This window comes from Mustela lutreola, chromosome X (genome assembly GCF_030435805.1).
Source record: "Mustela lutreola isolate mMusLut2 chromosome X, mMusLut2.pri, whole genome shotgun sequence".
Classification (NCBI taxonomy): Eukaryota; Metazoa; Chordata; class Mammalia; order Carnivora; family Mustelidae; genus Mustela; species Mustela lutreola.
In genome coordinates this window covers 27,490,774-27,506,825 of record NC_081308.1, presented here as the reverse complement: position 1 = coordinate 27,506,825, position 16,052 = coordinate 27,490,774, and the positions used below count along the sequence as shown (strand labels likewise).

Below are 16,052 nucleotides of genomic sequence, written 5' to 3'. Positions count from 1 at the left end.
AGAAATTAAGCCTCCTTTAAAGATGCAGTGCTTGAAGTAGTGCATTACTATCAAAAAATCTATAGTAGATCAGTAAATAGGACCTCATTACACATAAAACACAAAATGAGGAAATCACCACAAATCAATAGAGAATAGATTGTGCTGGGGGAAAATATCAACTTCTCAAAGACTCTTCAAGGTTAGAAGCTTAGCAATATAAATTTAAGATGGACTAACTTTTTATTCTTTTTAAATGAAAGCATAATGATCCAGAATAATATAAAGGTGAATATTTAAACAACAGTAGGATGTAGTATCAATGAAAGAAATTTTCAGAGTAGTATCAGTGAAAGAAATCACAAAGAAAGTGATAACATTTTATTTAGAAACAAAATATAAATATAAAAAAGGTAAAAGGGAAACTAGAAAAATATTCTCAGTATTTTTTTAATTTTTATTTTGTATCGAGGTAGATAACATAAAAAGAGCTTTTGCAAACAAAACACAGGAAAAATGGGCAACAGACACAGCAGACAACTGATAGTAGAAACAAATGACAAACACACAAATATACACATTTTTCAACTTTTGTGTTAATAAAAAATGGAAAACAATCCATGACAAACTTTTTCTTCTATCAAGCATATAAATCATAATGAGCTGTAGTGGAAAATGTGTATTGAGACAGGTGTTTTTATAAATGCTGGTAGAAGAGTGTGAGTGTTCTTGTTACTGGCATTGCAAAGAAATTTAGCAATGTGTATCAAAATCATTACTGTTCTTATTGTGTACTTTTCTTCCTCATTCTAAGGAAATTAGAAGATACGTAAGCCAAAATGCATTAAAAAATGTGTTTCTGTAGAGTTACTTATTATAATGAAAAAAGAGACCAAACCAAATGTCTAGTAAAAAAAGAATGGCGAAATATGGTATACCTTCATATAGGTTATTACTCAGATCATAAAAATCAATTTTTTAAAGAATAGTTAATGACCTAATGAAATGCAGTAGAATATTAAATTTGGAAAGTCAGTACACAATATTTATAGAGTTTGATGGCAATTAAATATATAAATCTTAATTAAAAAGGATAAATACATTTTCCCTCTTTTTCTTGGCTGAATATTCCTGAAAGAAAAATATATGCAAGTAATTAATTTGAGACAGGTTTGAAGTGAGGTTGAGGATACTTGCTTCTACAATTTTATTCTAGGTTTATGGTGCTTTTTGTCTGTTTGCTTGCTATTACTCTCTCTTGTTCTTCAAGCTTTTGTTTGTTAGGTTTTGGATTTTTTTCTCTCCCTATTATGGTCAATTTCTAGATGAAGGTTGAGAAAATCTTTTACCCATCTGTCTAGATTTTATAAATGTAATCTGATTTTAGCAAAGTTTCAGTTAACTCAAATGAGTGAAAAATAATGTTAGGAATAAGGTTGCTCTTAAGTATTTGGGACACTGCAAGATGATGTAGCCAAATACTAAAGGAGACAAAGATTTGTGAAGGGAGGGAGGGAGGAAGGAAGGATGGATGGAAGGAAGAAAAGGAGGGAAGGAGGGAGGAAAGGAAAAGGGAAAGAAAAAGGGAAAATGATGAGGCAGATTGACACACACACCCTTGAAACCTAGACACAGTATTTGAACCATCTTAGAGCTTTTTTTTTTTTTTAAGATTTTATTTATTTTGACAGAGAGAGATCACAAGTAAGCAAAGTGGCAGGCAGGGGAAGCTGAGCAGAGAGTCCGATGCGGAGCGCTCTTCCAGGACCCCTAGATCATAACCTGAGCCAAAGGCAGAGGCTTAACCCCCTGAGACACCCACGCGCCCCCATCTTAGAACTTTTAAACAAATAAAGGATGTCTATAATGGAATTTTTCCTCTAAGAATTGCTTCTCAGTCCAGAGTCTGTGGAAAAATGATTCTCTTCCACATTCTAAAACAAGCTGTCAGCAACTGACACCAGCCACTTTCCCGTGGAGTTTACGAAGGACAACAGTACTGTTTACTCCCAGTGGTTTCAACCTCCTCTGTACTTCATGTCCCAGTCCATGTCAGAGGACCGGATGGGTTGGGATAGTTTTGTAGGGAGTGTAGTTTGTCTCATGAGGTTCAGCTTCCTCCCTTCTCCCCTTTCATTCCTGTAAAGTCAAAGGTAGGGGCTTCAGGATCATCAGTGAAAACAAGAATGTGGACTGCAAGAAGGGAGAGCCATGTTCCCTTTCAGCTGAGTGTTTGTTGAAATGAATAACTCCTTCACAGGCCCCTGTAGCTTTTGGAGGGGCCAGAAGAATACTCTAGGCATTCCTTTGGCTTTCCACATCAAAGAAGGGAAAGTGGAAGAGGAGCAAGAGCTGCAATTTACCCATACATTTAAAAAAAAATCAATGAATAGCTGTGAAATGGACTTTTTCTTTAATTTATCAATTTAAATGAACAAGAGGGAGAATTACTAGTCATTAATGTGAAAATGAAGAAAGAATGGACTCAGAAGATGCCAAATACGAAGAGTAAATGATTAGTGCAAGTTAGTTTACCATATTTTATCCACCGATTTATTGCTGAGGACTCTGAAATCTATATTTCCAGCTCTTTAAGTTCCAAATCTCTTATTTTTTCTACTAGTAATTTCCCCTAAATATCTGATGCAATTCACTGTACTCTCTGCTGGAGTAAATACTGTCTCCTCAGCTAGATAAGGTGGAAGCTCTCATAGACCAGATGTAATGGTCAGGAAAAGTGCACAGACCCAGATGACCCAGGACCGAATGTTGGATTGACTATTTAATAGCTGTATGACCTTGGGTAAAATATTAAGCTGGATTTTCTTTCAACTGCAAATAAGGAAAGATGAGTACCATCTCATTCTAGTAATGTGGGGTCTTGATACTTGATTCGGTGGCTACCACATACTCAGCAATCACTAGCCACTAATACCAGTCTGTCTCCTTTTATCGACAGGTCCTGTTGAATTTCCTCCTACATTTTTCATGTATTCTACCTTACCCTTTTCCTCTCTTAGATCTTGATGACTTGAACCTTCATTACTTTATGCCTGTCCTTTTATGAGAGTCTCATACTTGATTCCTCAGTCTCTTGCCATACCACCTGTGCCCACATCCACTTTCCACAGGATAGTCAGAGGGGGCTTTGGATGAAATCTTGCCCTTCTCAAAACCTTTAAGTTGTTCATCACCTACATATTAAAACAAAACGTTATAAGTACTTCATACACCAGCAGCTAGCCACCTCACCAGCTTTATTTCTTAACCCTTCCTGTATAAATCTTGAACACTTTGCTAATCTGTAATGTCAACGTTAGGCATTGATGTCTGCGTGCTTACTTTTCACATACAAGAGGGGCAAAATATTTGTCATTGGCAAAAACTCATGCAATCAAACATTAATTCCCATGGAAAGTAATGCCAAATCTTTATTGACTCTATTAATGGAAAATAAGCTCAAGCATCAGGCAGATAATGCCAATAATAATATCCATTCATAATTATAAGCTAAAGATAACAGTAAACTGTCATTATATTATGAATTTTTTTAAAAAAATCCTGAATTGACTAGCAACTTTGTAGCAGTCAAAGAACCTAAATCACTATATCAGCACTGGGAAACTGTGCTACTGAACTAAATTTCATCTGTTTTAACCTGCACTTTTTATCACATTAAAATCACTGAAACCAGAGTGGGTTTTACAATCTCTCCTGGCCAGGTCACATGTGGTTTGGAAGAAAATCTGAGAAATAGTGGTGGGGCCCTCTTAAAAAATCATCCTCTGATAGGGTATGGGTAAAGACAGAGGTCAGTTACTCTGAAGGGAAAAGTCATACAGGAGAGGCAAGTCCTAAATACAAGAAAGTCTTAGGACAACCTCATCAATTTATCACTTGTATTTTACTTCTCATGTGTATGCAAGAGGAATATATGACAAAAATATAAAAGATTCTAAAAGAACATCTTCTTAATCGAAGAAAGCCTTTAAACGATAAACATCATTGTTTCATCAGCACCACGCCTTTTCTGATTCCCGCCTGGCAGAATTGAGGATGGTTTTATATGACCTGCAACTGAAGGTGTCTTCAGTTTGGTGAAATATTGTCATACACATTTTCAAGTAAATTAAACCATGTTTCAGAATCAGTATTACAAAGAATAGGAAAGATTCTTTTTTTTGTTTTTATTTAAATTCTAATTAGTTAATATACAGTGTAATATTAGTGTCAGGTATACAATATAGTGATTCAATACTTCCATACATCACCAGCTACTCATCTTGACAGGTGTACTTTTTAGTCCCCATCACCTATTGGTATTACAAAGAATAGGAAGGATTCTTTTAAAATAGGAATGCATGTAAAATGGAAAATGATGATGGCAGAATTCATTCATTAATGCAAAAGTTACTGATTTAGCATCTGTTTTGTGCCAGGCATTGTTCCAGGAGCAAGGGCCACGGCAATAAATAAAAATCTTTGCCGTCAGGAAGCTTCGTTTCATGTGTGTGAGATAGACATTATATAAAATAACCAAATTATAGCTTAGTTACATTTTAAGAACTAGAAAGATAAAAACAGGGAGAAAGAATAGAAATTTGGGAGGAAAAGTGTAATTTTTGGTAGGGTCATCAGGGAAGACCTGCGGAAGATGAAGGGGACAGCCATATTTGAGATTTGAGGGAAGGACATTGTCTGCAGAAACACACAACAAGTACAGAGATTCAGAAGTGGGGACCCATGTAGTATATTTAGGGTTCACAGCAACGAAGCCAGAGGGCCTCAAAAAAGATAAGAGAAATACAGAGTAGATGGAAGTGAGGTCAAAGAAGTAAGGAGATTGGGCATCAGCAGATATCATAGATCAGTGGTGGTCAATAGAAAAATAAGGTAAGCCACATATGTAATTGAAATTTGTGTCATCACATCTTTTTTTTTTTTTAAAGTAGGAACAGATTAAAGGAATACATTCCACTTAACCTAATATATTAAAAATATTACTTCAACCTGTACATCACATAGAAAGTATTAATGAAAAAAGCAAGTGTTAATGAAATTTTTTCCATTCTCTTTTAAAATAGTTTATTATTTTACAGCAGTTTGTAGGTTCTCAACAAACTTGAGTAAAAAGTACAAAGCATATTTTTTTAACTAAGTCTCTGAAATCTGGTGTATATTGTACACTTAAAGCACATCTAATTTCTCCCTTAGCATTTCAGGTTCTCAGTAGCCACATGGGAAGGTATCTACCCTATCTACCACAGATCTAGACCCTCACAGGACACTGTAATGACTTTGGCTTTGATGTGGATACATTGGGAAGCAATAGAAAAGTTTTGACTGCAACAGTGATATAATGTGACTTGGGTTTCCATAGGATCCCAGAATATGACTTGAGTTTTCATAGGGTCTGCCTTCTTGAGAATAGACAGAAAAGAAAATGTCTCCTCACATGCCCTAGAACAGATTTTGGACAAACTCTAATCAAAGAGCGAAACTGAATATAGACAAGGATAAATTCAATAAGTGGACCCGGTTTGGGGAAAGAATGTAATAGTAGTTCTCTCAACACTCTGTCTTTGAACAGGCTATAAATGAGACAGGCCATGTCTTTTTCTTACACATGGGGATCACTTGTTTCCTCTCATGGACTGAGATCATCAAGGCAAGTCACACAATGTATCTGTCTTGAATCCTAATGCCCAGTAGCCTTGCTGGAAGTTAGTAAGTCCTTAATAAATATTTGTTAAATTGAAAACAAAAAAACATCTAAATGTCCCCAAAATGGAAACAATCCAAATGGCCACCAGTAGAGATACATATGTAAACAGTTCAGTACTCTACAGCCAGGAGATGAAACAAATTAAGCTATATACCACATGGTTGATTATTATAAAGATTATGTTGAATGAAAGAGACATGACACAAAAGAGTACATAGCATATCATTCCATATATTTAGTGTTCAATATAGCAAACAAAATTGAATTTGACAGGATACTGGTTATACTTGGAGGTAGTTGCTGCAAGGGACAAGAGGGGCCTCTGGGTTTCTGATAACATTCTATTTTTCTGGTCATTTGTGCACTTTCTAAAAATATCTTGAGCTATACAGCAGTCAGGTGTACTTTCATGTATATGTATTTATATGTATATATGTATATATGGGAAATTACACTTATGTATATGTATGTGTGTGCATATGTGTGTGTGTATTCAATTAAAAGCTTACATCCAGGAAACCTATCTCTCTCAAAAAACAACAAAACATTATAAACTACCTGAGGTGCAGACCATTTTCAACTGTGTTATGATTCAATATGTAAGAATAAATTTATGGATAATTGAAAAACATACAGTATATATGTGTTTATAATTGAAAACTTCTACTAGTACAACATATGTGCTGTATTTTAACTCAGTTTTCCTCAAAAAAGACTGTGAATCATAATTTGGAAAACATTTTAACATGTAAAAACTTAGTGTTCTTTTTATTTTCTAGTTTTTACTTTTACCCTACAATTTCCCAGAAAGGTGAATTTTATTTAAGCATTTTAGAGCAGGCAACCTCACATTATGTACTTGTTCTAGTGCAGTTGCTCTCATCCTGGGGAAGTTTTACTCCCAAGGGGATATTTGGTGGTGCCTTAAGACATTTTTGCTTGTTACAGTTGGGGGGAAAATGCTACTGGCATCTAATGGGGAAAAGCCAGGGATACTGCTAAGCTTCCTCCAAGGCAAAGGACAGCCCCTCACAACTAAAAATTACCCAACCCAAAATGTTAGTAGCACTGAGGTGGAAAAACACTGCTCTCATTTAAAAACATTATGTTGGAATTTTTTTAAATTATAAGTTCTTTTTTTATCAGTTTTAACCTCTCACATTTAAGAGGTTCTGGAGATACTGAGGTTTCTTTGTTCAAAGTAAATGAATTTTCATTAAAAGTTGCATATTGTTAACATCTTTTAAATTGCTTATTTTCTTGAAAGTGTTACCACAATTTTTTTGTTTGTTTTCTGAGTTTTCTTTTAAAAAAATAAGAAAGAAAAGTTTGAGAAATATGTTGTTTATAACAGTTATATTCTTATTTCTCCAGGCTAGAAGAACAAAAGAATATCTTGTCAGAATTTCAAAGAGATGTAAATGAATTTGTTTTATGGTTGGAAGAAGCGGATAGCATTGCTAGTATTCCACTTGAACCTGGAAATGAGCAGCAGCTAAAAGAAAATCTTGAACAAGTCAAGGTAATTTTGTTTTTTTTGTTTCTTTTTTTTTTTTTTTTTTAAACCCAGGGCCTACTTGTATAAAGAGTATATGAATTGGGGAGGGTATGTGCTATTGTGAGTGCTGTGAAGTGGGTAAACCTGGCGATTCACAGACCTGTACCCCTGGGGCTAATAATACATTATATGTTTATAAAAAAATTAAAATAAAATAAAAGAGTATATGAATCTACTTTAAGGTATTTAATCATTGATTTCCTGCCCATCAGGTTATTGATAGCTCCTCACTAGATTTCCTCAAAACTTTATATTGTTTTAACCCAGTGTTTCCCAAAAAGTATATTTTTTGTAACAAGTGTACGTGTGTGTGTGTGTGTGTGTGTGTGTGTGTGACTGTATTTTAAAAACATTTGAAATTGATCTCAGATATATTAGAGAATTTTACAACTCCAAATTATTTCAAAAACTGGAGGGAATTTTTAGAAATGAATCCCATTTCTTAGGAAGGATCTTAATTGCCAAATCAATCGTACTATTTCAGCCTCTAATTAGAGGTGTCTGATTTGCCTAAAAGTGTTTGTTTGTCTAGGTGTGGTTGGAGATGTGTGGTGTCGAATCACATTCTATACTGGTTGAATAGACATCGAGACTATTCAAGAGGCTTTTTATGCCTTCCTACTGTGATGTCTGCTTATTACTGATTACCTCACCTGGCTGACTGACATGCACTAATTGTGTAGTTGGATTAACTTTCCTGGTTTTAGTTTTAGGAAAGAGACTTATTTGGATCTGTTTTACTATAATTCTTGAAGTGAAGGTGAAAAGAAAAAGGAAATTAACATTTAATCGTCTTCTGTTATGTGCTAAGTATTAGGTGTACTTACATCTGCTATTTATTTAATCTTCATATAAAACTCTCAAAATGGTTGCTGTTATCCTCATTTTACAAGGTCATATAATCAAAGGAAATGGAATTGCTCCTTTATCAGTGATTCAGTTGGTTTGTACATGCAAATTAGACTCCATTGTCAACCACTTATTTCTATGAGACAAAAAATAAGACAAGAACAGAGGATAGAGTATAAAAATAAAATTAATGCTTAGTTCAGTAAACAAATATTGAGCACCTACTCTCTGTCAGATATGGCAAAACAAAAACAAAAAACTACCAAGTTTTGGATCTTTGGTTAGTTTGAAGATGGGTATATCATAGAAAAATGAACTCAGTGTGTTCTTGAAAATCAATCTTTCCAAAATGTACTGAGTGTTATATATAGCAATGTAATTGATACCTCATTTATTAGATATGTTTAGTGCTATTTACTTATTAATAAATGTGCATTCATTTTCATTTTTCCTTAAACAATCTAGATCAGCACTGTCCAACAGAAATTTCTGTGATGACAGTAATGCTCTCTATTGCCTATTGCAGTAGTCAAAAGCTGTAGGTGTCTTTTGAGTACTTTAAAAGTAGTGTGACCAGGGAACTGACTTTTTCATGTTATTGAAATTTAATTAATTTCAATTTAAGTAGCCTCATGTGGCTTGTGACACTATATTGGACACTGTAGCTCTAGATGACACGAAGAAATAAAGGACAGTTATTAACAACCGTGGTGGTTTGTAGGTCTTGGGAAAGGGCATTTATAATCGAAGACTGAATGAATAAAAGAAATTCAGGGGTGTGGGGGACTCAAAAATAACGGATCTTGAATGAAATTGCCCAAGTTGGAATCACAGCTCCGTTGCTTGCAACTTTTGTGTTCTTGGAGCTGGTATTTAGCCTCTCTGTCAGGATTTAATCTCTCTGTCTCAGCTTCCTTCTGAAGAAGAAGATAATAGGCTCTACCTCATAGAATTATATTATCTCAATTAATTTTTATATAATATGTGATGAGGTTAACCCAGCACCTGGTACCTGGTATGGTCTCAATGGTAGTTAGCGCTCAGTATGATAATGCAGTTTCTTACTCTGTAGTAACTTACAGCATGGATACTTACTACCTAAGAAGGTGATGAATTTACCCAGATTACTCTGTTTCTGACAGAGATGTGTTTTCAGACTCTTAACAATGCTTAGGGTGTTATTTTGGAGCTCATGATACCATGTGATACTTTCTTCCTTAGAAAGAATTTCGGAGAGATAAGATATTTTGGTCCTTTCTATGATAGGTTTATCTCCTTGGGAGTGGGTGCTCCAGTCCATCAATTCTGCACTCTGTAGGAAGTGGTTGGTATTTGAGGCAGCAGTCCGCCTTCAGTCAAGTTGCTTCATTTTGATAGACTAATTAATAGAGACAAAGACAAGATAGTTGGAATTGTGCTGTAATTCATTATAAATGTTGTTGCATTTGTCTATTTCAGTTACTGGTGGAAGAGTTGCCCCTGCGCCAGGGAATTCTAAAACAATTAAATGAAACTGGAGGAATAGTGCTTGTAAGTGCTCCCATAAACCCAGAAGAGCAAGATAAACTCGAAAATAAGCTCAAGCAGACAAATCTTCAGTGGATAAAGGTTAGACGTTAGCCATCTCTGCTGTCATATGTGTTATATGTTGCAAGTATTTGTATTTGTTTTGTTTCATGGGTGTTTTATTGCTGGGGTTGGGGGAGGGGAACAGGTATGTGGACTGGCATGTATTTTAACCTGACCATTTGATTTGGCTCCATGATTTGCTATGGATGGAAAGAATGCTGTTGGATGGCAATACATTAATGACCAACAGCCAAAATATAAACCATTGTTACTTTGCATGAGTTATGCTAAAGACTTAGGCTGCAAAACAGATGAAGGAATTCAGCATTCAGGTGTCTAATGACAGTATTTAACCAAGTTGGAGGCAGTCCACTTCAACAAGTATTATAAATCAAAATTACTTATCCTTACTCATAGTATAGACTCAATCAGTGATTGATGTGAAAGGTGTTTTGTATTTGTTTGTTCATTTATTCACTTAGTTACTTAGTCACCTAACTTGTGAGTCTTTGTACCTTGGACACTTCATAAATGTATTAATTTTAAATATCAAATTAATACATACTTATTCTTTAAAACCAGTGGCATATATGAATTTATCATGAAAATAACATCAGTCCAGCAAAAGGCAATTCTTTTCCCACTGTACTCCTGTGGTAACTTTGTCATAAATCTCATGAACATACATATAAATCTGCTCCTGCATTCTCTAGTCTCTTCCTTTTGACTGTGTCTGTCCTTCAAGTGTTACCACACTAGCTTAATAAGAATCATTTTTAATAGCTTTACTGAGACATAATTTATAAACCATACAGTGTACCCATTTAAAAGTATATAATTCAATGATTTGGGTATATTTATTTTTGTTTCTATTGTGGTAAAAAGGATATAACATAAAATTTGTCATTTTCATGATTTCTAAGTGTACAATTCAGTGTTATATATTACATTCACAATAGGCAACCATGACCATCACCTACGTGTGAAACATTTTCATCCCTCCAGACAGAAATTCTGTAATCATCAAGTGGTAACTCCATATCCTGCTACCCACCCACACAATCTCTAATCTACTCTTCCTCTATGAATTTGCCTGTTCTAGAAGTTCCTAAAAGTAGACTGATAGTCTATCTGTCCCTTTGTGTGTAAATTATTTCACTTAGCATAATGTTTTCAAGGTTCATCCACATTCTAGCAGGCATCAGAAAGCCATTCCTTTTTTTAACTGAGTAACATTCCATTATATGCATATATACAATTGTTTTGTCTAAGTTTTGGGGATCTACTAATCTAAACCCTCCAACTTTGTTCTTAGTCCAGATGTCTTTGCTAGTTTTGGTTCATTGCTTTAGCAAATACATTTTAGAACCGACTTGTCAATTTTCACTGAAGTCTGACAGGGTAGTGTTTGAAATTGTGTTAAATTTGTTGATCAGTTAACATCTTTACACTAGAGAGTCCCGTACTCTGTGAAAATGATATATCCCTTCATTTATTCTGGTCTTCTTGAATGCTTTTACCACCATATTTTGCATTGTTCAGTCCAAAGGACCTGCACATCTTTTATTAGATTTCATCCCTGATATTTGACATTTTGATCCTATTTAAGATATGGAATTCATTTTGAATTTTATTTTCTCTTTGTTGTCGGTATATAAAAATATAATAGATTTTTGTGTATTATGCAGATATTCATTGTCCTTGCTAAATTCACTTATTAATATTAATACTTTTCAGAATCTTTTGCATTTTTTATGTGCACAGTTTTGTCATCAAACAGAGGTAGTTTCTCTCTTTTCAGTGCTTTGAATTTTATTTTATTTTTTTGCATAGACTAGAACTTCCAATACAATGTTTAATAGAAGGGACAATAATGAGAAACCTTGGCTCATTTCCTGTCTCAGGTAGAAAGCTTTCAATAATTTATCATTAAATATTATGTTTGTCATAGGACATTTTATAGCTTCTTTTAATCAAATTAAGGAATTTCTCCTTATTCCAGTTCATGTTTTTATGATGAACAGTTATGGAATATATTCAAATGGTTTTTCTGTATTTATTGAGCCTATGATTTTTCTCCTTTGTGTGAATGCAGTAAACTATAGCCACTGGTTCTGAATGTGAAACTACTCTGGGATTCCTGAAAGAAATCATACAGGTCATGAAGTCTTGTACTTCTTATAGATTGCTGGATTCATTTTCTAATATGTTGTTTAGGATTTTTATATTGTTGTTCATGACAGAAAGTCATCTGTAATTTATTTTATAGTATCTTTCTCAAGTGTTGATAGCAATGTTAGACTAGTCATAAAAAGAAGTTGAAAAGTACTCTTTTTTTTCTGGAAGAAATTGTTACAGATTGGTATTATTTCTTTCCAAGATGTTTCAGAGAATTCAATTGTAAATCTATCTGGTGATGAAGTTATTTTTTTGTGGGAAAGTTTTTGATGATTGATTCAATTTCTTTAATAGATACAGGGGATGGTGAGATTTTTCATTTCTTTGAGTATAAGCTTTTGTAAGTTGTGTCTGTCAAAGAATTTGTCTATTTCCCTGTCATTTTCTCTTTTGGGGTTGTAGACTTAATTCATAGAGCCAGTGGCCTTCTGTATATTTATGTATAAGAATAAGAAATAGACTGTAGGTGCATCTTGTTGGCTTGGATATTTTGGTCTGTGTGCTAAGGCAGGGAGTTGACCCTCTTGCTAGAAGATATCTTCAAATTCTGTACTGCAGTGGGCTTTATTCTGAGATGCCCACAATGACTGCTGAGATTTGTTCCAGATACCAACTTTAATTTCTTTAGATAAGAACTGCACACTTCTTATTTGTCTTGATTCATATTTATCTTTGCTTATAAGTAAATGTTAAGGGAACACCATTCATTGTGGTAGTTTTGAGCTAGGGCCAAAGTTCCATCTACAAACTCTATGTACCCAAATTTTAACGTACTTCCTAGCCCCAGCCATCACGGTATTCTTCCTCTAGTCCCCAGATTATGCCAAGGTCAGATACCCCTACACCTAAGGCTACTTCTCCCTTACTTTATATGTATTCATGTAGCTCTACTCATATGGGTTTCGACCGTCCAAAAATGTTTTAAAACCTCATATCCACTTAATACCATAGTTCTACTCCCTTACTGAGCATATTTAATACCTGTTAATTTTGTTCCATCCAGAATATAAAGCAAACTGTAATCCTTTAAACCAGGGACAAGTCCATGCAAAAAAAGATATTGCTGAACTTTAATTTTCATGTCATAAAAAGTGCCTTATTTTAAAAATGTCACAGTTACTTCCTGAGAAAAATTTCTGTATGTAGGTGATGGGAAAGAATAGTAGAGATTTCATTGTCAGGGGCTTATGTCCTATGTGGTGGCATGGGAAGATCCTGAACTCACCTTCTGCCATGGACACAGTGAATATACAACTACATATAAAATAGTTCCCTCTAAAAAACACCTGAAAACTAGCTGAAGGGTTCCACCACAACAAAGGATAAAACTGCCACATCAGGCAGGTAAGAGATTCAGAGACACTGTCTAGCATGGTAGCTGACAATTAGGATGGACTTCACAGAACAGGAACTTCTACCTGAGGAGAAAGAGGTTCATTCAAGCACTTTAACCCATGGGACCTACACTGGAGAGATGAGCCACCAAAACATCTAGCTTTGAAAAACAATGGGTCTTACATCCAGTAGCTACCCAAAGGGCTGTAGGGAACTGAGATACTGTTCTTAAAGGGCTCATACACAGCCTTACTTGCCCCAAGACTCAGCACAATGGCAACAGTTTGAAAAATGTTTAGACTATGAAGGAGACCCATTTGCTAATCAAGAATCAGCTAGAGGGGCATGGATTGGCTTGGAATCTCTCCCAGATGGAAGTGCTGGTGGGTGCCACTTTGGCACTCTCCCTTTCTAGCACAGGCAGGCTTGAGTTCCCAACAACTTTGACTACGCTGTTAAAGCCAGAAGGGTACCCTGCTACCCTACCAAAGCCACGGGCAACACATGGTTCCTGCACTCTCCCACTGCCCTGCCAAATCCAGCAGCTGTGCCTCATCCCTGAGGCATCCCTGAGCTTTCCTACTACCTTGCTAAAGTCTACTACTGGCTACTACCTTGCTAAAGTCTACACTGGCCACACAGGGAATGCTCTTTGATTGCCTAACGCTGGTGGCCAGGAAGGGTTACATTCCTGAGTCCCTTGGGATTGTAACAATCAGTGAGATTGGTTTTTTCATCAGGCTGTCATCCTCAGGGCACAGTACAGACAGCAGACAGAAATATACCTTAGTCTTTCTTCAAGAAAGATTATTTTCCTAGAGCTTCAGCCTGAGGGACAGGCTCCGGGTTTGCCACAGGTATAGAGGCTACAGATTGGCTTTTAGGGAAGGTAGGTCAGGGGACACCATCTGTATCCTTTCTCACAATCGCACTGTGCCTCACCAGTACATCTCAGAAATGACTTGATATACTTACCTGATGCTTTTTATTTTTTGACAGTCACCCAGGGGACACTTCTGGATCTCCTGATCTGGATTGCATCAGGGTTCATGATTGTGGCCCCTTAGGACAGTATATATTTGCATACTTTAAAAGCTGCATCCTGAGAGTCTGGCTCCCAATCAGCCTAAAACTAAGAGCTGACTGAAATTCCTTTCTTGGGAACAGTAACAGGTCTTGGCACATTCTTAATGACTGCAACCAATCAATAATAAATCAGGTTGCTTAGACTATTGTAGAGATTCAAGAAACAATCAAGAGCTAGAGCAAAGTTGAATGAAAAGATTCATCTCCTACACAAGGTCATCCCTTCAAGACTGAGAGGGGTAGACATTTCTCTTAATACAAAAAATAAATAAATAAATAAAAAGTCATGTAACATGAGGAAATAGAAGAATATGTTCCAAAGGAAAGAACAAGATAAAACCTCAGGGGAAATAAATGAAATGGAATTAAGTAATTTACCTGTTAAAGAGTTTAAAGGAGTGGTGATAAATTTGCTCACCAAACTTGGAAGGATAGATGAATGTATTGAGAGCTTCCACATAGAGATATAAGGAAGTACCAAACAGAAGTCACAGAGCTGAAGAATACAAAAAGAGAACTGAAAAACACAGTAGAGGCATTCAACAGCAGACAAGACAAACCAGAAGAAAAAATGAGTGAGCTAGTATACAGTGCAGTGGAACTCACCCAAGGACAGTGGCATATAGGAAAAAAAATCTTAAGAAGTTAATATAATTTAAGAAACCTTGGAACAGTATCAAGTAGAATAACATTCACATTATAGGAGTCCATAAAAAGAGAGGGAGAAAGGGGCAGAAAAATTATTTTAAGAAATAATGGTAGAAAACTAACCTAACCTGAAGGAGGATATAAACATCCAGATCCAGGAATCCCAGAGAGTTATAAATAAAATGACTTAAAAATACTCACAATAAGACACATTATAATTAAAATGTTAAAAGTAAAGATAAAGACAGAATCTTGAAAGCAACAAGAAAAAAAATGTGTTATGTACAAGGCAACTCCCCTAAGAATCTCAGGAGATTTTCAGCAGAAACTTTGCAGACAAAAAGAAAGAAAGAAAGAAAGAAAGAAAGAAAGAAAGAAAGAAAGAAAGAAAGAAAGAAAGAAAGAAAGAAAGAAAAAAGGAATGAAGGTAGGAAGGAAGGAAGGAAGGAAGGAGGCATATTCAAAATGCTGAGAGGAAAAAACTTCCGACCAAGAATACCTTACCTGGCAATGTCATCATGGAGAATTGAAGGAGAAATAAAGAGCTTTCCAGATAAGCAGAAACTAAAGGAGTTCATCACCATTAAAGTGGCCTTATGAGAAAAGACTTCTTTAACATGAAAAGAAAGGGCACCAATTAGTAACAAGAAAACATGAAAGTACAAATCTCACTGGTAAATGTAAATATACAGGAAAGGTACTAGAATAATGACTTATAAAACTATCATGAGACAAAGAAAGACAAGTATTGCATGATTTCACTTGTAAGTGTAATCTGAAAACACTAACAAAGCAAAACCCCTGGGAAGAAAACAAGGAGGAGAGATGTCTCCAAATATTCCGTATCTCAGGACATCTTGGTATCACAAAAATTGTAATTGTAGGAAATGTGAAGAGAACTATTTTAAACTATGAAACAGGGGCACCTGGGTGGCTCATTCAGTTAAACATCTGCCTTCAGGTCAGGTCATGATCTCAGGTTCCTGGGATCGAGCCCTGCATCAGGCTCCCTCCCCTGCAGAGTCTGCTTTTTCCTCTCCCTCTCCCGTTCCCTCCCACTTATGATCTCTCTCTCTCTCTCTCAAATAAATAAATTAAATAAATAAAATATTTATAGCAAATCTA

At 35.4% G+C, this 16,052-nt stretch overlaps 1 protein-coding gene across 7 annotated transcripts in view; it reads left to right on the top strand.

The window, feature by feature from the left end:
* DMD (dystrophin) overlaps window positions 1–16,052 on the top strand; it is a 2,248,143-nt gene that overhangs the window by 1,447,517 nt on the left and 784,574 nt on the right. For all 7 annotated transcript variants that reach the window (XM_059157899.1, XM_059157902.1, XM_059157904.1 and 4 more), the window contains exons 46-47: window positions 7,079–7,226; window positions 9,570–9,719. In XM_059157899.1, the coding sequence (XP_059013882.1) occupies window positions 7,079–7,226; window positions 9,570–9,719 (298 nt within the window). The remainder of the gene's footprint in view (window positions 1–7,078; window positions 7,227–9,569; window positions 9,720–16,052) is intronic.